The sequence below is a fragment of the Peromyscus californicus genome, unplaced genomic scaffold (genome assembly GCF_007827085.1).
Source record: "Peromyscus californicus insignis strain IS unplaced genomic scaffold, ASM782708v3 Scaffold_11__1_contigs__length_118956290, whole genome shotgun sequence".
NCBI lineage: Eukaryota > Metazoa > Chordata > Mammalia > Rodentia > Cricetidae > Peromyscus > Peromyscus californicus.
In genome coordinates, this window is record NW_026294402.1 from 51,648,789 (window position 1) to 51,674,453 (window position 25,665).

At 44.3% G+C, this 25,665-nt stretch overlaps 1 protein-coding gene and 1 pseudogene across 4 annotated transcripts in view; one reads left to right on the forward strand and one right to left on the reverse strand.

The window, feature by feature from the left end:
* The window catches only part of Sin3a (SIN3 transcription regulator family member A), a 74,260-nt gene extending 56,010 nt beyond the window's left edge, over positions 1-18,250 (forward strand). For 3 of the 4 annotated variants that reach the window (XM_052761403.1, XM_052761393.1, XM_052761381.1), the window contains exons 18-24: positions 2,314-2,406; positions 4,617-4,711; positions 9,954-10,161; positions 11,807-15,327; positions 15,606-15,728; positions 16,094-16,218; positions 17,256-18,250. In XM_052761403.1, the coding sequence (XP_052617363.1) occupies positions 2,314-2,406; positions 4,617-4,711; positions 9,954-10,161; positions 11,807-12,037 (627 nt within the window). In that variant the 3' untranslated portion in view covers positions 12,038-15,327; positions 15,606-15,728; positions 16,094-16,218; positions 17,256-18,250. Of the gene's footprint in view, positions 1-2,313; positions 2,407-4,616; positions 4,712-9,953; positions 10,162-11,806; positions 15,328-15,605; positions 15,921-16,093; positions 16,219-17,255 lie in introns of all 4 variants that reach the window. The other variant, XM_052761390.1, reaches the window with a different exon arrangement.
* On the reverse strand, positions 630-721 carry LOC128106018 (uncharacterized; annotated as a pseudogene).
* Positions 18,251-25,665: the final 7,415 nt, after the last annotated feature.

The following is a 25,665-nucleotide window of genomic DNA, read 5'->3' on the forward strand; positions in this document are numbered from 1 at the left end:
ACAATAAACAGCCTGTTATGGTCCTCTGGGAGACGAGAGGAGGGTGAAGTGTTGAATCACTTGCACGGTGTATAATGTAACATGTTTTTATTGTTCTGTTTGTTTGTCTCAGATTTGTTTTAGGTTAACTATATTATTTTTGCTAGATTTTAAGTTTTAGCAACAGATTAGGGTTTTTGTGTTTTTTAAAATAGCCTCTCTAAAAGGCATACTGCAAGCCAGTGAGCTTCCATCTTGCTCCATCTGCCAGAATCGTAACATGGCCTTTTACAATCCTCGAATTCTAGTTTCTTTCTGTGTCAATGAAGAAGGTTGAAATTAAGTTTGGTTTTTTATTTTTACTTTTTGAGATAGAGTTATCAAGCTGTCCTTAAACTGCCATGTCACAGGTGACCATATTTTAGCCTTTGAGCATCTTGCCTCCACATTCTTGGTTCTAGAATTAAAGCAGTGTCCTGCTGTGACCAACTTACCACAAATTTACTCGTGAAAAATGGAATTGCCCATGGGAATTTTATTTTTTTATTTTATGTGGGTGTTTTACCTGCATGTATGTATGTATTTTCTTATCTTCAGTAAACTGAGTCAGGACATTGAGAAAGCCAAGGTTCCAGAAAAGGACAGCTGTTAACAGGTTTCTATAAAATATGGCATATAACTGCCCTGATCAGTGTTTTGATTTATACTACACTTGATCTTAGCCAAAAGGCCGAGAAGTGATCAGTGTTTTGATTTATAAATGAATGTTTTTAAAATCATACACATATTATTAGCAAAGTATTAGAATCCAGAATGGTTTGTTTGTGGCTCTGTTTTTAGCCCAGATTTGTCTGAAACTGACTCTGTAGGCCATATTGTTGGCAGTCAGTCCTCTTGCCTCGCCTCCTTTGTGCTGGAATTACAGGCATGCACCATCACACCCAGCTTAACAGAACCTTCTAAAGACTGTGTGTGTGACAGGAGCCAGGTCTCTCCTCCCACTGTGTGGACTTCAGGGTTTAAGCTCAGGTTGTCAGCTTGTCAGTAAGTACCTTTACCCACTGAGCCATCCTGCTAGTCCAACAGAACATTCTTTGTAATTTCTTTCAATTTTTAATTTTTGAAAATTTCACACATGAATACTATGTTTGTCATTTCTACCCCTTTCTTTCCCCTTCCAGTTTCTCCTGTGTTCCTTCCCATTTGCTCTCTTTAATTTTCACTGTGTGAATACAGCCCCTGGAATCCATTTGGTGTTACTTAGATGTACGTATATTTAGGACTGACCAGCTGGGGTAACCTATCAGGGGCTTGTCACTGGAGAAAATGGGTTCTCCCTCTCCCAACAGCCATTGACTACCTGTATGTAGCTCTTCCAACTAATGACGAACCTTTGTGAAATTCTCCCCTCTACCGTGGAATAGCCAACGTCATTATGCAGGTCTTGTTTAGGTAACCCTATTTTTGAGATTTCATGGATGTGGCTTCCCTGTTATGTCTAGAAGATACTATCTCAAAACCAATCCCCTGGTATTCTGGCTCTTACAGTCTTTGTGACTCTTCTTTCTTAATCTTTGCTGAACCTTAAGTGTAGGGCTTGCATTGCAGATATATCAGTTGGGGTCAGGCACACCATGGTCAGTCATGTTCTGCATTTTGACCAGTTGTGGCTCTTTGTAGTAGTCCCTACCTGCGGAAGGAGGCTTCTCTGGTAAGGGCTGAGAGCTCCACTTTGACCTAGCTGGATTGGGGTGTGAGCTGTGTAACCTGAGCAAATGATCAGTTACTAACTTAAAAATTGTTTTTAAGATGTATTTTTATGTGTAAGGATGCTTTGACTTCATGTATGTTTCTATACCATCTGCATGCAATGCCCTCAGAGGCCAAAAGAGGACATTGTATCCTCTGGAACTGGAGTTACCACCATGTGTCAAACCCAGGTACTCTAGAAGAACAGCCAGGGCTTTTAACTCCTGAGCCATCTCTGCAGTCCCACTTTATCTTTTTTTAATCAGCAGCTTTTCAATATCCTCATCTTTTTCGTTGGAACAAAATTTTATTTATTTTTTTAAATAATTTATTTTTACTTTCTGTGCATTGATGTTTTGCCTGCATGTATGTCTATGTGAGGCAGTTGTTAGCTGCCATGTGGGTGCTGGGAATTGAACCCGGGTCCTCTGGAAGAGCAGTCAGTGCTCTTAATAACTGAGCCATCTCTCCAGCCCTGGAACAAAATTTTAGAATTTTAATACCTTTCCACCTACAGTATGACAATCTAGGTTTATGGCCCTAGAAGTTTTGTTTTGTTTGTTTATGCTCTGCTTCTGTTTTCAGCTAATGTTCATTCAAAGTCAAGGCCAGGTTCAGCTGACCATTGAGCTTCTGGACACAGAAGAGGAGAACTCAGATGACCCTGTGGAAGCAGAGGTATGGACAAGTACATTGCACATAGAGCTTGCCTAGTTGCCCTGAATTCTGGGGGATTCTGAAGCTCCTTAGGGTTCCTGTGATTATGTTTTTAGGATTTACTTTTATGTTATTTTATTTGTTTATTTATTTATTTATTTTTGAGACATGGTCTCTCTGTATAGTCTTGGCTGTCCTGGAACTTCCTCTGTAGACCAGGCTGGCTTAGAACTCAGATATCCACTTGCCTTTGCCTCCCGAGTGCTGAAGTTAAAGGCCTGTGCTACCACCACTGATTTAGGGGGCGTGTGTGTGTGTGTGTGTGTGTGTGTGTGTGTGTGTGTGTGTGTGGTGTGTGTGTGTGTGTGTGTGTGTGTGTGTGTGTGTGTGTGTGTGTGTGTGTGTGTTTTAACCACTCAGGCATCTCAAGCCCTCCAGAAGGTGTTTTAACAGTTATTTAGAGTGTAAGTTATTCCAACTAAGTCTATCCATATTCACTTTGGAGGCTGCAGTGGTAGTAGCTGTTTAGGGTCAGTGCCTCCCCTTTCCTCCTCAGTAAATACGGTTGGCAGCTTAACTTTTCCTTTTGTTTTTGTTTTCCTCTAAATGACTCTAAACAGTAAATGCGATGTTTTTGTTTGTTTTGTGGTATCATTTGATATAGTATCATGTTTGTTTACTTTTTAAAAAAAGATTTACTTATTTATTATGTATACAGTGTATCCCTACAGGCCAGAAGAGGGCACCAGATCTCATTACAGATGGTCGTGAGCCACCATGTGGTTGCTGGGAATTGAATTTAGGACTTCTGGAAGGGCAGCCAGTGCTCTTAGCCTCTGAGCCATCTCTTCAGCCCTCATGTTTACTTTTTTGTTTTGTTTTTGTTTTTTGAGACAAAGTTTCTCTGTGTAGTCCTGGCTGTCCTGGAACTGGTTTTATAGACCAGTCTGGCCTAGAACTCACAGAGATCCACCTGTTTCTGCCTCCCAAGTGCTGGGATTAAAGATGTGAGCTACCACCACCCTGTGAACCCAGGAGTTTTTGACTCGGGTAATATATTGTCATTGGTCTGCAATAATAATATAAAAAGGGGCCAGGCCACATAGATGATGTTCTGAAGAATAAGAAGAGACCATTTGGCTTATGTTTGCCAAAACTTTACATTTTTTTCAAGAGTTGCCAGAATTCCACGTATTAATGTGGAAGGTTATCAGTGACACTGTTCTGCATTTGTGGATGCTGACACCCGTCTAGAGACCCCGAGCAAGACCACCATAGAGTCGGTATCTGATGCAAAACATACAGGAGTTTATTGATAACAAGCAGGCCCGGGCTTGGTCCGTGTCCAACACTCGGCACAGTGGGTGGAGGAGGACGGCCCTGAGCTCTCAGGGTGAGGGGTTTTTAAAGGGGAAAATCACAAGCAGGGTGCTACAAGCCTTCCATCATATAACCTTTGAATTTACTGGTTGGGGGTTACAGTTATCATTTTTGGGCAGGCCTGGACAAGTCCCAGGCTTTGTTCTTGAGCACCATGGATGCTGGCTGGTCAAGCACGTACTGACTGTGGGAGCTGACTCAGTGGCCCAGACTCTGTCCTTGTGTTGCCATGGAGGCTGGCCTCATACGTTCACATTGACTCATGCATGTAGCTCTTAAGTTGGTGAGGGGTCCCAAGCAGTCGGAGTACGTGCAGAAAAGGAACTACTGCAAGGACTATGTCTTTTGTTCATGGCCCTTCCAGAAACTGTTTGCTCAAATCTCAGGAAACTTAAATTGAGGCCTGATCTCTGAGAGAAGACTGAGCAGCCTGTCATGGCATCTGCTTGGTCCTTTCACAGTTTCTACCAATTTAGTTTTGATAACCACCTCAAATGTACTATCTTGCCTGGCTAACAGTTTAAATATGTATTTCAATACCAAGTAACAAGCATGTTCTTGAAAGGGCATTACTTTTTAGTTTTACAGTTCTGGGGTTCAAAGGCAATCACTTTACCACTGAGCTAATCTGAGTGACCCCCCCTTTTTTGGATAGGCTCTTTCCATATGGCCTTCACTGGCCTTAAGTTTGCAGTCATCCTATCTTATTCTCCCAGGTGCTAGAATTACTTTTGTATACTACCACACTAGGCTATTTGGTTCTTGAAATCTGTAGTCTGTACATTTTGTGGTAGGATTAGACTCCTGATGTAGCTGTTTTTATGATCTTTCTCTTATGTTTCTCTTCCTAGCGTTGGTCAGACTATGTGGAACGATATATGAGTTCTGATACTACATCTCCTGAACTTCGAGAACATCTGGCACAGAAACCAGTATTTCTCCCAAGGCAAGTCTGCAAAGTCACTGCTGGTGGTAATATATACTGTTCACAGCTTGGGGTGGGGGCGGGGAGGAGCTTCAGATTCTTGGTTTCTATATTGTTCATCTGTTCTCTTTCCTGAGAATGGCATTAGAGCATTTGCTGGCTTACCTGTAAAATCCCCAGCATTCAAGAGGTGAAAGCATTAGAGAACCTGTAGTCCTCACTCCATCAGACGGAGTTGTGTGTCCATGGAGTAGTAGTGATTCATTATCAGGACTCAGCATATAGCCGTACTCAGAACTATAGTTGTCACAAGAAAATACAGAGCAGAATCAGGAAATGAAAGAATTTGAGGGAGCTACATATAAGCTTCTAAGAGTCTTCTTCCAGCACAGTCATGTAAGTCATATAATTCCTCGAAGCCAATATTGTGTTTGGAGAACTGCCTCCCAGAGAAGCTCATTAAACTGGATGCCAGGCTTTTTATTAAGGTTGACATGAAGTCACCTTCTCCAGCCAAGTGATGATGCCACATATTGTTGATCCCAGCACTGAGAAGGCAGAGGCAGGCAGATCTCTGGGTTCGAGGCCAGCCTGGTCTACAGAGTAAATTCTAAGACAGCCAAGGCTACACATAGAAACCCTGTCTTCCTATCTTCAAGGGGGAAAAAAAGAGAACGAAGTAGAGACCTTCTTCATGGCATGTACCAAAATTCCAGATGGAAGAATAAACAGTTTGAGTTCAGTAAACCAGGTTTGTGGTTTTGTGGTAGAAAGGGTCCCAAATCTCTTGTAGCTATGGTGTAATTCTTTTCTGTATAGAACTTTAAAATTTTCCTCATATACAGGCAAGTTTAATGCTGATCCTCTAATTTGGAAAACTATTTTAGAAGTAGAAATTGGGTAGAAGAACCGGGCATGTAATTTATACCTGTAATCATGGTACTCAGGAAGTTCCGGCACAAGGATTGCTGTGACTTCAACACTAGCCTGGGCTACACTATACAATCCTTCTGTGTTAATCAGGATTCTCTAGAGGAACAGAATTTACAGAATCAGCCTCTCTATGTATATAGAAAAGGAATTTATTGGAATAGCTTACAGGCTGCGGTCCAGGTAATATAACAGTGGCTGCCCATGAATGGAAGGTCCAAGAATCCAGTAGTTGTTTTAAATCCAGTAGTTGTTTAGAAGGCAGATTTAAGCTGGATGTCTTAGCTGGTGTTCAGTATACGCCAGAATTTCAAAGAAGTAACTCTAATGCTAGTGAAGGAATAGACTTGATACAGCAAGGCAAGAGCAAGCAGGCAAGGAGCAAAAGCTTCCTTCCTCATATAGGCGTCCATCAGAAGTGTGGCCCAGATCAGAGATGGGTCTTCTCAGCTCAAAAGATATCGATTAAAGGGGTGTCTTCCTACCTCAAAGACCCGGATTAGAAGTAGATCTTCCCACTTTAAATTAAACAAAAGTCCCTTGCAGGTGTGCCCTCCTCCATGTTGTAGGTTTTCATTAATTCCAGATTAGTCTAGTTGACAAGCACATCATACCCTTTAAAAACAAAAGCAGTAGGGGTGGGTTTTTCTTTTAAAACTTTGAGATTAAAATCTATTTTAGAGCCAGGCATGGTAGCACACACCTTTTTAATCCCAGCACTTAGGAGGCAGAGGCAGGTGGATTTCTGTGAGTTAGAAGCCAGCCTTGTGAATTAGAGCAAGTTCCAAGACAGCCAGGACTACACAGAGAAACCCTGTCTTGAAAAACCAAAGAAAGAAAGAAAGAAAACCTTCAATTCCTAAAAGTTGTATTCAGGGATTACTGGGCTTAGTCCCAGTGAGAACATTGAAAGGGTGCACCTAGAGAAAAGGTCTTTGCAGGTTCTCCACTCAACAGTCCATTTAGTGGACTTGAGCTGTTGCTAAGCTCTTCTCAGCAAAATGGACATGGACTCTGTATCATCTCATCATGTCACATTTTAAGATTTATTTGTTTGGTTGGTTTTTGTGGTTTTCAAACAGGGTCTCATTATGTAGTCCTGGTTGTCCTGGAACTCAGTAGGTAGACCAGACTGGTCCTGAACTCAGAGAGATCACTTGCCTCTGCTTTCCAGATGCTGGGATTAGAGCCGTGTGTCACCACACCCAGCAAAGCATGAAAACCATATTTTGGTTTTCAATGATTTGTCTGTCAGCTGAGGAGGTGGGTAGGTATATACAGGTATGTGCATGTGTTATAGAGCACATGTTGAAGTCAGAGGACAACTAACTTGTGGGAGGTGGTTCTTTACTTCCACCCTGTGGGTCCCAGAGATTGAACTCCATTTGATGTGCCTGTCAGCAAGTGCTGAGCCAACTCAGCAGCCCTGACTCCTTGTCTTTGGGGCCTTTATGCATTCTTAGGGCTTAAGTTCCCAAGAAAACTTTTATTTATTGTTATCATGCTAGTTGTGTTTGCCATATTAGAGATTAAAACTGAAAAACGGCTGGGCAGTGTGTCACATGCCTTTAATTCCAGCATTTGGGAGGAAGAGGCAAGTGGATCTCAGTGAGGTTGAAGCCAGCCTGGTCTACAAAGTGAGTTCCAGAATAGCCAGGATTGTTACACAGAGAAACCCTGTATTGAAAAACCAAAAATAAACAAAACAAAACCTGAAAAAAGAGTTAGTAGCATGCTTGCTCAGTAGGCACAAAGCTCTGTTTGATCCCTAGGCTGTATCAAGTAGGCATGGTGGTGAATGACTGAATTCCAGCACTCATACAGGAAGATCAGAAATGAACATCATCCTTAGAGGTCAGACCCTGTCTCAAACAAACAAAAAGCCAAGATACAAAGCCCACTGTGTTTTCATAAATGATCTTACTGCAAAGCTAATTTAAAACAAATCTTTTTAATATAAATGAAGAAATTGTAGCCTGCCTTGTGTATAGAGCTGTAGAGTATTTTCAGATGGTTGTGGGTCCTGTTCTTTGACAGGCATTCTCCAAGTGGGTGGGCCAAATGGTAGAAAATGCTTGTTAGCATGCCTGATAGACCTGAATTCCATACCCAGAGTCCATGGACGGAGAGATCACAGATTCCCAAAGGTCATCCATCCTCTTGAGTCCACACATACATGTGCATGCATGCACTTGTGCACACACATGCTATTAAGTTTTTAAAAAGACTTTACAAATGGTAATATGCAGTGTCTGTGAACTTTGTATGGCACTAGCAAACACAGTGGTTTGTCGTGTCCCTTGAGTAAATTGTTTTCATAGATGACTTTGTAACTTCTTCATATGACTAATTATTTGGGAGGCGTTAACTTTGTTAAGTATACTAAATAAATACCAATGTGTTTCACATTATCCCTCCAAAAGTCACCTTTATTTCTGTCAGTGCTATTAGTTTCATCACAGACACGTTTCAAGTACTGGAAAGCCGTAGAGCTTATGGTAGTTATTGTCAGTTTATCAAAAGCTCAAGTTTATTCAGAAGTTCCAATCTTATCATTGGCAATAAATATGTTGTTTTCCTTGAAGTAATGTGTACTTTTCAGAAAATAGCTTGCATGTTCCCAGGGCTAATTTTTTATTCCGTTGTCTTTCATTTGTAAGTCTGGTAATTGCTCACATACCTTTCAAGAATATTTTCTTCCTTCAATACACAAAGGGGCTGTATGGGTGATTCCCATTTTACCACAGGACACACTAAAAAGATGGAGATCGGGGACTGGAGAGAGGGCTCAGTGGTTAAGAGCACTGGTTGGTCTTCCAGAAGGGACCCAGGTTCTCCCACTGCAGTGTATGAAGACAGTGAACATACCAACCACTCATAAAAATAAAATAAATCCACACCCCACCCCCACCCCCCACCCTGAGCTGAGGACTGAACCCAGGGCCTTGTGTTTGCTAGGCAAGCACTCTACCACTGAGCTAAATCCCCCAACCCCAAAATAAACATTTTTTAAAAAGACAAAAGGTTTTATAAACAATGTAACTACTGTATTATGTCCATTTTTTAAAAAGTAAAATCAGCTTTGTTTGGTGTCCATCTGTGATCAGAAAAGAATGCAAAGGTTTCTGAGTATGATTTGTAGTCCCCAGAAAAAGTACTCTTTCTCTCTCCCTCTCTCTCCCTCTCTCCCTCTCTCTCTCTCTCTCTCTCTCCCCCTCTCTCCCTCTCTCTCTTTCTCCCTCTCTCCCTCCCTCTCTCCCCCCCCTCCCTCCCTCTCCCTCTCTTCCCCTCTCTGTCTCTCTCTTTTCTAGACAAGGTTTCTTTGTGTATCAGCCCTGGCTGTCCTGGAACTCACCTTGTAGACCAGGCTGGCCTCAGACTCACTGAGATCAGCCTGCCTCTGCCTCTCGAGTGCTGGGACTAAAGACGTGTGTACCCCCACAAAAACAGGCTATTTATACTGCCAAGGCTGGCCTCCAGCTCTTAACCCTGAGTGCTGAGATTACAGTTAGCCCTACTGTGCTCAGTCTTTTCACCATCACACTGCCAATCCACATGTGTAGTGGAAGGAACAAATAATATTTGCTATTCGGAAAATAGTTTTGATTGCATACTACTCTTAGAAGAATCTTAAGAATTGCTATCACGGGCCAGTACACACAACTACTTAGGGAATGGTTTTTGTATTTTTAATGTTTTAAAGTAAGGTCGTCTTTCCTTGTAGCCCAGGCTGACCTGGAACTCAGTCCTCCTGCCTCTGCCTCCTGAGGTACTGGGATTACAGGCCTGAACCACTACACTCAGGTTTGTGTTTTTAGTAGCAAAGTATGAGGCATAATGTAATTGTCTAGCTGGCTATTTTTCTCCAGTAGAGACTAGAAAGAGGTTCTAAGCACCATCCCCAACCCTTCCTGGACCCATTGATTGGAACAATCTTCTTTCCTTTGTATGTAGATACTAATAGGACATCTGGAAAGTAGCCCTTCAAGTAATTTTCTGTTACCTAGTTTAGATGAGGGACTCCAGTTTAGAGGCAATGAAGGAATAAATTGGGATATTGCTCTGTAGCTGGTAAAGAGAACAAGACAGATTTGTGTACTGAAATGGAAAAAGGATAAATGAAAAATTGAGATCACACATAGTGTGATCAAGGTTGGGGTTTCAAGTAAGTATACATGTAAATTAAGTGAAACCATTGCACATTTTCTACATGTGTAACTAACATCATCACAAGTATTCTTGAGGCACATCTTAAAGAACATTTGGTAGGAGTTGTGGGGATTTAATCTATATATAGATGGTCTCTCAACATGAAGGGCTTTCTGCTTTGTAGAAATTTGCGGCGTATCCGAAAGTGTCAGCGTGGTCGAGAGCAACAGGAGAAAGAAGGGAAGGAAGGAAACAGCAAGAAGACCATGGAGAACGTAGAGAGCCTGGATAAGCTGGAGTGTAGGTTCAAGCTGAACTCCTATAAAATGGTCTATGTGATCAAGTCGGAGGACTACATGTACCGGAGAACCGCTTTACTCAGAGCTCATCAGGTAAGAACTGGTGGTTGCGATTTCTCTCCCCAGTCCTACTACAATGGTGTGAAATATTTCCCTTTTATAAAAACCTGTTCCCAGAACAAACAGTTGTTATGTAAGCAGGTGTATTTGTTTGCTAAGGATCTTGTAACAGAGTAGCACAGACTTCATGGCTTAAAGGGTAGAAATTGTTGGGTATCTGTAGTTTGTGGTAGAATACTTCCCAGCACACCCAAGGTCTTCTAGGCATGGGCCCCAAATACCTGCTTCCCACACATAACATACAACATCTTGAGGTTCTGAGACCTAAAACCCCCAAGACTTATCTGTCAAAAAGTGTTGGACTCTTGAGGTCCCTAAGGGGAGAATAGCTGTTGGTACTGTGCTGTTTTAGTGTTCCTGGGTCATTCATGTTTTTTCTCTTGTATGTCTGAATAAATGTCATTTTGAAGGATGGGTGTGTAGGATGAAGGCTTCAGAGTGTGGGCTACAGTTTAACCTACAAGAGGTGGTTAAACACCTGGTGTTACTTTCTAAAAACGTTTCTCCCAGGGCTTACATTTCAGATGGTTTCTCATCTTTTGTTTGTGTGAACCCTGTTTTCAAGGGCTGTCTTACTTGTGATGTAGCATGTGTTATAGCAGGTTCTGGGATACAGCCACAATCTAGGGCAAATGAGTAGTGTTTCTATGCATTACTAAGGAAATAAAAGGGTCAAGGGAACCAACATGGATTTCATTGGTAGCTTCTCAAATACAGGATACTTGAGACCTGAATAACAAACAAGGTGTAGAGTTAAGGGAGACGTGTTTCCTGTACAACAGAAATGTTAAATGCAAGGCTGGAAAGAAGGAAAGGCACTGGCATATTAGTGAGAATAAGAACAGTGGTTCAGGGGAGAGCTATAGAGAAAGGAGACGTTGTACAGTTGTGAGGGTAGGCGAGGTCACATTAGTCTCCATGGGCCATACGTTGGATTTTGTTTCAGATATACTGGGGCCCTTTTGTTTACATTTATTTATTTTGTGTATTTATTTCATGTTTATGTGGCCTTGTGTTTATGTGAGTGTGCATGCCACAGTGTGAGCATGGAGGTCAGAGGACGAGGTCAGAGGACGAGCTGTAGGAGTCAGGGGTCTCTGTACAGTTTCAGGGATGGAGTATATGTCATTATGTTTAGTGTCGGGTACAACATGACTTTTTTTTCTTTCAAAGATAGCATTCTGCGGGGCTGGGGAGATGACTCCGTGGTTAAAAACACTGGCTGTTCTTCCATAGGACCCAGGTTCAATTCCCAACACCCACATGGCAGCTCACAATGGTCTGTAACTCCAATTCTAGGAGATCCAGTGCTCTCTTCTGGCTTCCACAAACACCAGGCACCTACACTGTGTACATATACATGCAGGCAGAATGCCCACTGTACACATAATAAAGTAATAAAATTAGCCAGGTGTGGTGGCTTGTTTCTTTAATCCCAGCACTCAGGAGGCATGGGCAAACAGACCTCTTGAGTTTCAGGGCAGCCAGAGCTACACAGTGAGACTCTGTCTCAAATAAATAAATAAATGAATGAATAAATAAATAAACAAATACTGACTTTTGGATTTTGAAGAATCTGTTTTGCCTATTTTATCCTTTCTCTCTCTTTTACTTTTAGTCCCATGAACGAGTAAGCAAGCGTCTCCATCAGCGGTTCCAGGCCTGGGTAGATAAATGGACCAAGGAGCATGTGCCTCGTGAAATGGCAGCAGAGACCAGCAAGTGGCTAATGGGTGAGGGGCTAGAGGGCCTGGTGCCCTGCACCACCACCTGTGACACAGAGACTCTGCACTTCGTGAGCATTAACAAGTATCGTGTCAAGTACGGCACAGTATTCAAAGCCCCTTAACTGCAGAGCCAGAGCAGGTAGCTCAGAGGTGTGTGTCTGCGTGTGTGCGCGCCTGTGTGTGTGTGTGTGCCTGTGTGTGTGTGTGTGTCTGTGTGGGCATGTGTACTCACACACCAAGAATCAAGGAAGATGCCATTCAAGCCACCAGCGCGACCTGGCACCAAGCAGGATACACACGAGGAATGTGGACGGATACCTTAGAGAGCTGGAACTGGCACTTCCCAAGGGTACTAGCCTGCCCAACAGGGAATGAAGTCCATGCAAGCAGAGAGACAGGCAGCTTGCTTGCACACACCAGCAGAGATCAAACTAGAACTTGTATGACCTGACCTTAGATGAGCAACCAGATGCTGTCACCTTTGGACGGATGGAGGTGCATTTACAAAACAGTTGGACTGTAACTGGTGGTCACTGCTCCTCTCCCTTCCCCTAAAAGGCATCGATCGTGAAGACTGGATTTGACGACATCCCCACTTAACCATATCTAAGATCCTGTTAGATTTTATCTGAGGCCTGCTGTTTGACTTTGGGATTGATACGTTGTGGATTTGGTTTCTGAGTCCTCGCAGCCCACCTTCCTCCCTCTGCTGATTCTCAGCCTCAACAAATTCCAGTCCGTCCTCCTTTTTAGCTCCTGTGGGACTGTTTTGTACCTGCTTCTTTACTAGTCTACCCTAGTGCCATCCACCAGCTTTACTCACAGACAGACAGACACACACACACACACACACACACACACAGTTTTAACTTGGATTTTCTTTTTTGTAAATAATGTACATACTGTCAATTTTTTATTAAAGGAAATATGCTTTGATGTGCTAGCATAAGTGCTCTAGCTTCTTGTGTACCATAGTACTATGTGGCTTCAGATTTAGTACCTATAAAGAGATGTACAAGACATTTATTACACTTTTTACCAAAGGGAGATACCATTGTAGTACTTTTGTGTAAAACTTGCTGCCCCCCCCCAACTTTTTTTTAAAAAATGTAAATAAAGCTTGGTTCCTAAGGAAATAAGTAACCCAAGTCCCTTGTCCTCACCAGAGAGCTATTGTAAAGTAGCTGTAAAAAGTTTCTTTTCCAGGTTACAAATATGGTGTTGCTTTAAATAAATAGGTACTTGCACTTGTCATATCAACATATATCAAAAGATGGCTCCATACAAGCCACACAAGCCTGCCCACCTGAGTTTGATCTCTGAATCCCACAGTGGAAGGAATGACTACCAAAGTGGTCCTTTGGCCTCCACAAGTGACCTCTGGTACATGAGTGCCTGAATTCCTGTGCACTCATGCACAGGTACACCCAGGTCTTTTGTTCTCCCCTCAGATTTTTAATTTTCCTTACTGGGAATGAGGCAACAATTCAAGATACCAAGCTGAAGTAATTGTCAAGTGTCTAGTTGGAAGTTGGAAGGGAATGAATTTGATATATTGCTTAGCAACAGCAAATGACATAAGACTTGTAAAAATATAATAACACAAGCCTTTAATCTCAGCACTCAGAGGTAGAAGCAAACAGGTCTCTGTGAGTTCAAGGACAGCTTGGTCTACATAATTCCAGAATTGCCAGGGCTACAGAGAGACCCTGTCTCAAAAAATGAAATTTAAAAAAATTGACATTTATTTGTGTGTGTACTCTTGCATGTGTGTGCATACGCACCAAGGTGCAAGTGTGGAAGTCAGTTCTAGGGATCGGACTCAGGTTGTCAGGCTTGGTTATCAGTGTATTTATCTGTGCTATTTATTACCTTCACCCATCTAACTAGCCCCCACTTTTTAAAAGTTACATCAATTCAAACATGAACATTAGGGATCTTCAAATATGGTTGGCCTGGACTTGCTGAACAACAAAATAGCCCTCATAGTTATAATTGGTATCATGTTATTTTCCAATTAAAAATCCCTGGTTACCTTGGCCAAAAAGATGGCTCAGCTGGTTAAGGTTCTTGCCACTAAGCCTGAAGACCTAAGTTTGAGCCCTGGACCCCACATGGTGAAAGGAGGGAACTGTATCGTCGCCCCCTCCCCAATAAAATACAATTTTTTTTTAATCTCTTAACACCACCATAAAGAAAATTGACTCCTGGGTTTTCAAAATACAAAGTGAGCTTTTTATTCATCTGACACAGGGTCACACATAGCCCAGGCTACTTCAAAGCTCGTGACTCACAGGTAACTTTGGTCAAGATTTCACATAGAAAGTTTTATTTAAATGACATTTGCTGGTCCATTTTCCTTCGGAACAGGGTTTCTCTTTGTACAGTCCTGGCTGTCCTGGAACTCAGTGATCTATCTGTCCCCGCCTCTGTCCCCCACCCCCACTCCCCCAGTGCCGGGATTAAAGGTGTGCGCCAACCACTTGGTCATTTTTCTAAGGAACCTGAATTTGAAATGCAAACTCAGTTAATCCCATTAAAACCGGCTAGTTAGGTTTTTCCTAGTGGTTTTACACGTACTCCGGCAAACGTTAAAGCTGGAGGTCGGCTTTTGGCATTAAAGCTTCCTGGCACTTGTTGACCTACTGCATCAGGTCAAAAATCCAGACATTTTGGTGATGAGCAACAGTGATGTATATAATATATGTAATGGAGGGTTACTGGGGTGTAAAGCCCCTTTTCCCTATCTCTTGATGCACTGCCGATTAGTTTGAACACATACCCGAGACTGCCAGCCTTGCGCTTTTCATATTGTGCAGGTACTAGTGCTCATGTAAGTGTAGCGACTGGAAAGCAAATTAACTCTTGCTTGGCCCTAAATCTTTTCCAGGACCTTCCAGAGGTTCCATCCATATTCCCCACCCTTCTGAGTCTTAAGTAGCCCAGGCTGTCCTCAAATGGCTATGTTGCTGCGGATATCCTTCAATTTACACTCCCCGCCTCCACGCACCCAGGGCTTCGTGCATCCTAGGCAAGCACTCTCCGTACCGAACCACATCACCAGGTCAAACCTGCCATTTTATTTAAGGATAATTTACCCAGCTGTCAGCTGGGATGAGATGAAAACCGCAGCTTCCGGGTCTTACCAGGATGGTTCCCCAAAGTCAGCATCTTGCAAAAGCCGCTGGTGTCCCAAGAAAAGCTGCTCGGGTTAGGAATGCGCTGGTCGAAAGCCGGAACCTTTGGTTCCAGGCAGTGCAGCGAGCCGGCAGCACCAAGGATCTTCCGGGGAGAGAAGTAGGTGCATCGCCATGGCCGCAGCGCCGTTCTTGAAGCATTGGCGGACTACTTTTGAGCGGGTGGAGAAGTTCGTGTCTCCGATCTACTTCACCGACTGTAACCTCCGCGGCAGGTGTGGCCCCTGGGCTGCGTAGCCGCAAACCGCATCCGCGCGCTCATCCCTTCCCTTCCGGAGGGAAACCCAGGCTGTGGCCACCCGGGCCGCGGAACAAAGTGCCCGCCGCGGACAAGGCAGGGGCTGGGGAGCCGTGGGTAGAGGGTGGTTTGTGCTGCTGAGCTGCCAGGCAGTCCTCAAGGTGTTAAGCTGAGAGAGTTTTCCGACCCATCGGCTGGCTCAGGGGTCAAAAGGGGGAGGCTTCAGGCACGCGCCCATTGGCTCTTCCTGCCCAGGCTCTTCGGGGACAGCTGCCCGGTGACACTGTCTAGCTTCCTAACGCGGGAGAGGCTTCCCTATGAGGAGGCGGTGCAGAAGAACTTCAGCCCTGCGCAGGTCGGCGACAGCTTCGGACCCACGTGGGTAACACCCAGCTTGGAGAAGCCCCGCCCCTCTCATTCCTCCTCACCAAAGCCACGCCTCATTGTCTTGGGCCCTAGACTGCTGTATGGCAGAGAGTAGCGCCCTCTGCTGGGAGAATCGCCTTCCTCCTTTGATGTCTTCACCTGAGTATTTTCATCCCTGCCGCCTCTGTCCGTTTCCCTCTTTAGGTGAATGATCTTTCCCTTGGGTCTTTGTTCTTTCCCAATTCTCCGTTCCTGTGGCTCAAAGCTGAGTACCTTGTGATGCTGCAGATGCATGGAGAAAGTCTCAAGGCCCTGTTGACGTTTAATTCAAGAACAGGGTTTCCACTCCTAGGCCCATCACAACAGCTCTTTTACAGGTGGTGGACCTGCTGGTTCCGGGTAGAACTGGTCATCCCCAAAGCATGGGTGGGCCAGGAAGTCCATCTTTGCTGGGAAAGTGATGGAGAAAGCCTTGTCTGGCGTGATGGAGAAACCTGTCCAGGTGAGGTACACCCTGTAAACCCAGTCACAGCCACAGATTAGCCCTGGTTTTTGGAGAAGCCACAACTGAATGACTGGCACTCCAGAGTGGTTTCATGATTTCAGGACTGAGGGAATTGCCTTTTGGACGCCAGTGTTATAAGCCCCCAGTTTTCATAAACTATTTTTATTGTATTTAGTACACACTTAATGGAGAAACTTCAGATCATTCTAGAATAGTATTAAGTAAGGCATTAAATTGTCTTCCCATGAGTAATGAATCTCTTGTCTCCACATCTCATTTCCCAGATCTATAACCGCTTCTGTATGTTAAATGTCATACCAAGTTTAATCTTTGTAGTCCTGTATGATAGGACTTTATGTCCATTTATAGATTAAAAAACTAAGATAGAGGTTTCTTCTATGGTTCATACAACTTCCATTCCAAATTCCCATATCTGGGGTAAGAATTATCCTAAAGGAAGGCAGAGCCCTACTCATCCTTCCTCCCTTCACTGGCTAAACAGATGCCAGTAGGGATGAGCAAATCAGTCTTAAACTCCTTGGAATTTTTATTTAATTAACTAAACACAGGACCTCATAAATGCTAGGCAAGTGTTCTTACCACTTTGTTAATCCACCCCTTACCCTCGCCATGTAATTTGAGAAGTTTCCATGCTACTAGCCTTGACCTTGTTATCCTCCTGCATCGACTTCCCAAGTAGCTAGAAGTATGGACCTGTATCACCATATCTGGCTCATTCCATGCAATTTCCCTGTATATATTCACAGGAGAGAGGCCATCAGAAGCCACTCCAGGCCTCCTAACCCCTGCCCAGGGTCCTTCCCGTTAGATCATCTGCTAGCAAACATGCTGTAGGCTGGTCATCAGTTGGTAGGGCACTTGCTACCAAGTGTCGCTGATTAGTTGATCCTAGCCTTTCCTGGTAGAGAAGACTCAGGGCTGGACAACTGGATGGCAGAGCCTGGCCTCCTTTGACTTTACACCTCCTTTGAATTTTCCAGAGTCCTCAGGCCCTGTCTTCTTTTCTTTACCAGGGTTTGACCAAAGAGGGTGAAAAGACCAGTTATGTCCTGACCAATAAGCTCGGAGAAGGAGACCCCCGGAGGTGAGCGAGGCCCCGGGGACTAATAGACCGGGAAGAGCGGAGGCCTGAGTGACCTCGGAAGTACCTCCCAGCACATCTACCCTCACATACTTTGGTTATAGGAAGCTTGATTTTTTTCCCTGAATATAAAACCATTTACTGTCTAAGGCTAGAGACAGGGCTCAACAGTTAGAAGCACTTACTACTCTTCTAGAGGACCTGAGTTTGGTTCTCAGCATCCACATCGGGCAGCTCACAACTGCTTATAGCTCCAGCTGAATTCTGAGAGTACCTGCATGCATGTGGCATTCATTTACACAGACACATATACATAAATTAAATCTTAAAATAGTATTTCCTTTCTTGTGGCACATATAAAAGAACACAAAGAAATAAATCACTCCTGTTATCCTTCCACGCTGGGATGGCCATTCTTCACATCTCATCATTCATAGTCTCAAAATTTCTGTTAGTAAAAACTCTGTTTACCAGTTGAGAATCTACCTCTTTGATAGTTTGCACTCAGACCTTTTACATTCCATTTTTTTTTTTTCATATTGAGAGGGCATCTGTGATGCCATAAAAAAATAAGACATTATTGGTTTGGTTGGGTTTTTTGTGGTTTTGTTGTTGTTGTTTGTTTGTGTTTGTTTTTGTTTTTTGAGACAGGGTTTCTCTGTAGTTTTGGTGCCTATCCTGGATCTCGCTCTGAAGACCAGGCTGGCCTCGAACTCACAGAGATCCGCCTGGCTATACCTCCTGAGTGCTGGGATTAAAGGCATGCATCACCAGGCCCAGCATTGTTTTTTTGTTTTGAGACAGGGTCCCACTGTATAGTCCTGGCTGTCCTGGAACTCACTGTGTAGACCAGGTTGGCCTTGAACTCATATAGATCTACATGCTTCTTGCCTCCCAATGCTGAGATTAAAATTGGATGCCACCATGCATGATGACATTATTGTATTTTATATTTAACTGTACACGGTTTCAGATTATTCCAAACACTGGGAATATGGTAAAGTGCCCTTGACAACAAGGGGAGACAGAAATATTCATAGAATTATGACACTGCTGAAGAGTCTGGAAGAACATACTGAGAACTCCATATGAGAATCGCCAGCCTAGGAAGGGCCGGAAGAAGTTCCTAGGGTAGGCTGGTCTGAGGACTGGTCCTGGGAATTGGGAGCTGAGGGCAGTCGTCTGTAAGAACAGCCTGTAAATAGGACACATGTTTCTCTGTCCCATTTCCTGCATGATTGCCCTTCAGAGACTGTCTTTCATGGGTCCCTAGCAGATCCCAGGGACCCTCCTGTCACCCCTGCCCTTGTCCCGCTCCTCCCGCTCCTACACATGTTCTGTGTCTCCTCTCAGGCACCCTCCCCTTCACCCGTTCTGGCTGTCTGTACTCGCTGGCTGCCTGACAGTCATCAGGAGAGGGGACTCCAGCAGGATGTGGTGGGCACACCATCCTCCCTCCCTACATTGCAGGTGCCCTGAACTAGGTTCCCTGAGCCAGGATCCCTGCCTCAAGCCAGCTGTGTGGCAGGCTGAATGGGCCTCCGTGTCAACCTGCTGTGCTCTGAGGTGCTGGAGACGATACTTCCCTGTGGCCTGCAGCCCCTTCTTGCTCCCAGGCCCAGTGTGGTCAAGACTTGGAGCACGTGTGGTGTGGCTCTTGAAGAGAGGAGGCCACTGCTGCTTCACCGAACAGCTCTGTGGCCTGGGTCCCGCAGCCCAGATGGCAGGCACAGCCTAGGCTACCTGGGACGGAAGCGTTCCAGGGAGGTGCTGCCCAGAGAGTTGGCTGTAGCCAGGTGACTGCTACAGGGGAGGTTAGACCTTGATCCCTCTGTCCTTGGGAGTAGATGCCTCAGAAAAGCAAAAGGCTGGAGAGTATTGTCGGCAGGTCTGTGACCCCTGCCCTGGAAAGCCTGAAGCAGCAGGGTTGCTGCCCTAGGCAAGCCTGGGGTCCACAGTGAGACCTTGTCTCCAGGAGAAAACCAAAAGGATGCCAAGTCCACTCAGCTCCTCATCCCCTACCCCAGCTGAAATCAATCCACAAAGAAGGAAGGAAAGGGGAGGAAAGGAGGAAGGAAGGAAGGGAGGGAGGGAGGGAGGAAGGAAGGAGCGAGAGGAAGGAGAAGGAAACAGTTTAGATGAGATCTAAATCAGCCAGTTCGTTTACAAACACAAGGCAAGGAAAGGTTGATTTTTCTTCAGCTCTGGGGTTCGGTGTGTGGGGTGTGGAGGAGGTGGGGTGGCTGTGGCAGGAGCAGGGTGGTGACAAACATGGCTGAAGGAAATTTTGGGGAAGAGTGCTAAGTAGTGACTGCTCAGGTGGCAGAAGACCCTCCCTGCAGACGTTTCCAGAGTTCACGCGTGCTCCGTTTATGCTTAGGAGACACATCTGAGCCAGAGAGCAGCAAGACTACAGCTGTGGTGGACAAGGGCTGCTTTATGAAACTTGTTCAAACTACTGAGTGTGTGAGTGTTGCATGCTGGGAGAAAATGGGCAAATGGGAACCCAGACTTTATCCCTTGGTAGCAAAGGTCCATAGAAGCGTGTCACCTAGAACAACCTTTACTTCCCATTACAGGGTTGTTTTCCAACCAGGTTTCATTGAGCCGTCTGCCCTGGAAGCCATCAGTGGGTCTTAGGATCCCGAAAGACAAGCACTCTCTCTTGGGGCAGCAGGGAGAAGCAATGCATTTATGCTGATATAAATCCACAAGCACATTGGCAGGGTGCCAGCCTGCTCTCCTGTGTGCAGAGGCCAGTGAGAGACAGGGCTAGCTCTCCCACTTCTGTAACCCAGGTGCCAGCTCTCTCGCCTGCCCCAGGAGGCAGTGGGTGAGGGGAAGGGCATCTCTCTCACCCATGCCACCGTATGGCAGATGGGGGTGGGGGTCAGCTCTCCTATTCTCAGGCCTCGGTGTCAGCTGACCTGCATCCCTCACAACAGATTCAGCTCTGGTGTGCTGCATGCCTGTGGTGGGGGTGGGGCCATCATTCCTGAGTGATTGAGGTGCCCTCCCCTGGGAGGCAGGGCTATCTCTCCTGCCTCAGTATCCAGTGAGGGGCAGGACCATCCATCCCAGGACCAGCAAAGGGCAGGCCTAGTTCAGGACCCCACTCTGAATTCCACACGTGAGGGTCCTATGACCCCCTGTTCTAACACCAGCCATGGACATCATTACAGAATCCAGTACAGCAGGACCACGGACCCAGAGATGGCCCTCGGCAGCAGCTCAGCCCTGGATGTCACCATGGCCCAGGTGGCAGCACAGAACACCCAGATCAGTATGGCTCCAGTGGGAGCATGGCCCTGGGACTACAACATGGGCCCAGGTGGCTGATCAGACCATGGGCTCCACACAGCCCTCGACACCAAAGACTTTTAAATAGAATTAAAATACTCATGTAGCTTCTCGCCGAACGCCATGAAGCAGAGGAAAACAGTTATTCTCGTAGGAGTCAGTGCGGTCCACCTGCTTTAGACAGCAACGTGTGTGAGCATCTCTCTACTGACCTTCTTCAAGATAGTGAGATCAAAACATTGAAAACATGCAAGACGATAAGACCAAGGATGATCTGGCAAATGTGAGGAACCTCCAAAGCAAGGAAGGGGCATCGGTTACTGGCATTCCTAGTCAGATAGTGGGACACGGTGCAGCAGGAGTTGGGTGTCTCCTACCAGAGAGGCAGAGGAAGTGGGAAAGTAAATTACATGGACTCCCTGGTTGGGGTAGAATAATGGTGAGAGTCTACCACCATAGAACCAATGAGAAGCAGTTTGGGGTACAGGGGGGTCATTCTGGATTATGCTTCAAGGCTGTCATCTCATCATGGCAGAGAAGACAGGGCAGTGGGCAGAGAGGGTGTGGGCAGAGGTCCAGGGAGCAGACTGGTCACTTTGCATCCAGACTCAGGAAGCAGAGGGCAAACAGAACTGGGGCTCGACTCTTGAACCTCTAGTCTTCCTGCAGTTCTCACGTCCTTCTGGGAGACCCCATCTTCTAAAGGTTCCAGACTCTTCCCTACGGCACCCCAGCTGAGTTCAGACACAGGAGGCTGTATAACAGAGGGAGGCACTCCTCCTTCAAAACCAGAACATAAGCTATGTGACTTAAGACCTTGTAGATATTGACCATCTCATGTCACAATGGATGCTCAGTAGAAATACAAGGACTCATTGTCTCATGTGATACATTTTTATCATCCTTCAAGTTCCACTGAAGAAGAGGGTATGTTCCCAGTACTTGATGCCTCTTTATCCTCATGGCATTTTTATTAATAAGTAGTTCAATGATTTCACATGTGTTAACTCTAGTTTGAACCACACTTGTGAAAACCAAAATCTTTTGTGATATTAGGGAAACCACAAAGAATGCTCATATATCAAAGAAAACAATGGGGAGAGGAGGGCTTTAACATTATTGTGTTTGTCTGATGGCATAAAAGCTGAGTAGCAAAACTTGCAGTTTTTCCATCACAGTGGAGATTGTCTTGTCCTCCACAGTATCAAATTTCCCCAAGGGAAAGGATAACTTTCAGGTTGTCTGTTGCTGGATCCTAATGACTCCCTGGTGGAGGAGGTGAGAAGGTACCGCATCAACGACACAACTTTTAAAAAATTTTTCATATATATGGTATGCCCGGGAGTATATGAATGTACCACTTGCATGCCTCTACCTGTGGAGGTCAGAAGAACAAGCATATCAAATAATTGGAACTAGAGTTACAGATAGATGTGAAACACCACGTGGGTGCAAGAGAGTGAACCAAAGTCAACTACAAGAGTTCCAAAAGCTCTAAAACACTGAGTCTCATTTGTACAGCATCTTAAAAATTTTTGACCACCTTATTATTTTTATATATGAGGATATTTTACTTACATATATGTCTGTGCACCATGGCTTCCCAGGAACCCAGAAGAGAACGTTGGATGCCCTGGGACAGGAATTATAGATGACGCTGAGCCACCATGTTGGTGCTTGGCATCGAACCCTGGTCCTCTGGAACAGCTGGCAGGTGCTTTTATCTGCCGAGTCATCTTTTCAGATATTTTCATTTTCCCCCAATCATTCAGGCAATCAAAGCAAAGCCTGTTTGCTTACCTCTGCTTTCATTTATAACAGTTTGTTATATGTTGCATATTTTCTTTTTTGAAAGAGCATACATGAGATAGAGAATGTATTTTGACAGAGAATCGAGATAAAAGGAACATGTCACACAAACAATCTGAAGCCTTAAGAATTTGTAGGTCTGAAATCACAGATATTCAACGCAAAGATGTCATTCATTGGATGAAAAGATCAGGCTTCACTGACAAGCAACAGTCGGTCAAAATGCTGAACGTTCTTTCCAGCACTGGGGAGACAGCTCAGCTAGTAACGCTCTCGCCTTGCAGGCATGAGACCCTGATTGTAGTCCTAGAAGCTCATGAGAGAAGCTGTGCACTGGGGGAGCAGTTGGAGTTTGCAATCCCCCCTTTTCAGCTCAGGCTCCGTGTCCAGGCAGCCTAGTCTGTGTGTCATATTGTGGGTCATTGTTTACCTTTCTCAGAAAAGAGAAAATGGGGACAACGCCTGAGGAATGACACCAAGGTGCTTCTCTGGCCAGCATGCAGGCACTTGCACCCACACATGTGCACCATGTACACAATAACACACACTCTTTATAACAGTCACCAACAGCTTTACTTCCTCTGCACACAGCCTTCAGGAATAAGCCTCTCAGCTTTAGTAACACAGGTGCTTTCTAGAGAGCTTCCTGAGTGTGACCTCTGTGAATGAAACCAGACCACAAGGGCAACATCTTCAGAGAGAGACACAATTCTAGACTCTTCAAAACAGGGAAACAAAACGGGTTCCACACAAATAATATGAGAACTAATTAAGTGATTTTTGTAGTTGATATTGATCAAACAGGAGGGAAACCATGACCCAGAGGAAAGTTCTTGAACTGTGTGGCTTCACCTGGCACAGGCAGGAATGATGGAACCAGTGCCTCTTTTTTTGACAAATATAGCAGTTATGGCACATTGGGATCTAAGGACCCTGAAGAGGGGGGAGGAGAATGGGGTAAAGTCAAAGCATTCCTGTGGGATGCAGTGAGTGGGACCAGGAGCATCCAGGTCACACCTTGTACTCCAGAGGCTGAGGGAGCGGAGAAGGGGTGAGACACTGGAAGTGTGTGTGCTTTGCCTTTCAGTGCATTAGGGTGAGCAGTGCTGGCCGTGGACTCTGCTGTGCTTGCGGGAGGCTCTGCCATGGAAAGATGACCTTTGTCCTGGACAAATGTTATGCAGACACTAAGAGACCACGGATGCCAACCCAGACTATTATACCCAGCAAAACTCTCAATCACCATAGACGGAGTAAACAAAATATTCCATGATAAAACCAGATTTAAACAATACCTATCCACAAATCCAGTCCTACAGAAAGCACTAGAAGGAAAAATCCAACCTAAAGAAGCTAAACACACCCATGAAAACTCAGGCAATAGATAATCCCACACCAACAAATACCAAAGAAGGAAAACGTAACACTACCACAAAAAAATAACAGGAATTAACAGTCACTGGTCATTAATATCCATCAATATCAATGGTCTCAACTCACCTATAAAAAGATACAGACTAACAGAATGGATAAGAAAACAGGATCCATCCTTCTGCTGCATACAAGAAACACACCTTGGCCGGGCAGTGGTGGCGCACGCCTTTAATCCCAGCACTCGGGAGGCAGAGCCAGGCGGATCTCTGTGAGTTTGAGGCCAGCCTGGGCTACCAAGTGAGTTCCAGGACAGGCGCAAAGCTACACAGAGAAACCCTGGCTCAAAAAACCAAAAAAAAAAAAAGAAAGAAAGAAAGAAACACACCTTAACTTTAAAGACAGACACTACCTCAGAGCAAAGGGCTGGGAAAAGGCTTATCAATCAAATGGACCTAAGAAACAAGCTGGTGTAGCTATCCTAATATCTAATAAAATAGACTTCAAACTAAAATCAATCGAAAGAGATCAGGATGGACATTACATATTTATCACAGGAAAAATCCACCAAGATGAAGTCTCGATTTATGCATTTATGCATTTTATTTATGCCCCAAATACAAAGGCACCCACATTCATAAAAGAAACATTACTAAAGCTTAAATTGCACATCAAACCCCACACATTAGTAGTGGGAGATTTCAACACACCACTCTCACCAAAAGACAGATCTACCAGACTGAAACTTAACAAAGAAATAAAGGACTTAACAGATGTTATGACTCAATAGACTTAATAGATATCTACAGAACATTCCATCCTAACACAAAAGAACATACCTTCTTCTCAGCACCCCATGGAACCTTCTCTAAAATTGACCACATGCTTGGTCACAAAGCAAATCTCAACAGGTACAAAAACATTGGAATAACCTCCTGTATCTTATCGGACCACCATGCCTTAAAGTTAGAATTCAACAACAACAAAAATTATAGAAAGCCTACAATCTCATGGAAACTGAATAATGTCCACCTGAAATACCAATGGGTCAAGGAAGAAATAAAGAAAGAAATTAAAGATTTCCTAGAATTCAATGAAAATGAAAGTACAACATATCCAAAGCAGTGCTAAGAGGAAAATTCATAGCTCTAAATGCACACATAAAGAAGATGGAGAAATCTCATACCAATGACTTAACAGCACAACTGAAAGCTCTAGAACAAAAAGAAACAAACTCACCCAGGAGAATAGACGACAGGAAATAAATTAAGGGCTGAAATCAATGAAATAGAAACCAAGAGAACAATACAAAAAAATCAATGAAACAAAAAGTTGGTTCTTTGAAAAAAATCAACAAGATAGACAAACCCCTAGCCAAATTAACCAAAAGGCAAAGAGAGAGCACCCAAATTAACAAAATCAGAAATGAAAAAGGAGAAATAACAACAGACAATGAGAAAATCCAGAGAACCATCAGGTCATACTTTGAAAACCTGTACTCCACAAAATTGGAAAATCTGGAAGAAATGGACAATTTTCTGGATAGATACCACATACCAAAGTTAAATTAAGACCAGATAAACTGTTTAAATAGACCAATAACCCCTAAAGAAATAGAAACAGTCATCAAAAATCTCCCAACCAAAAAAAAGCCCAGGACCAGATGGTTTCAGTGCAGAATTCTACCTGACTTTCAAAGGAGAACTAACTCCAATACTCTTCAAATTGTTCCACACAATAGAAACAGAAGGAACATTACCAAACTCTTTTTATGAGGCTACAATTACCCTGATACCCAAACCACACAAAGATGCAACAAAGAAAGAGAATTACAGACCAATCTCCCTCATGAACATTGATGC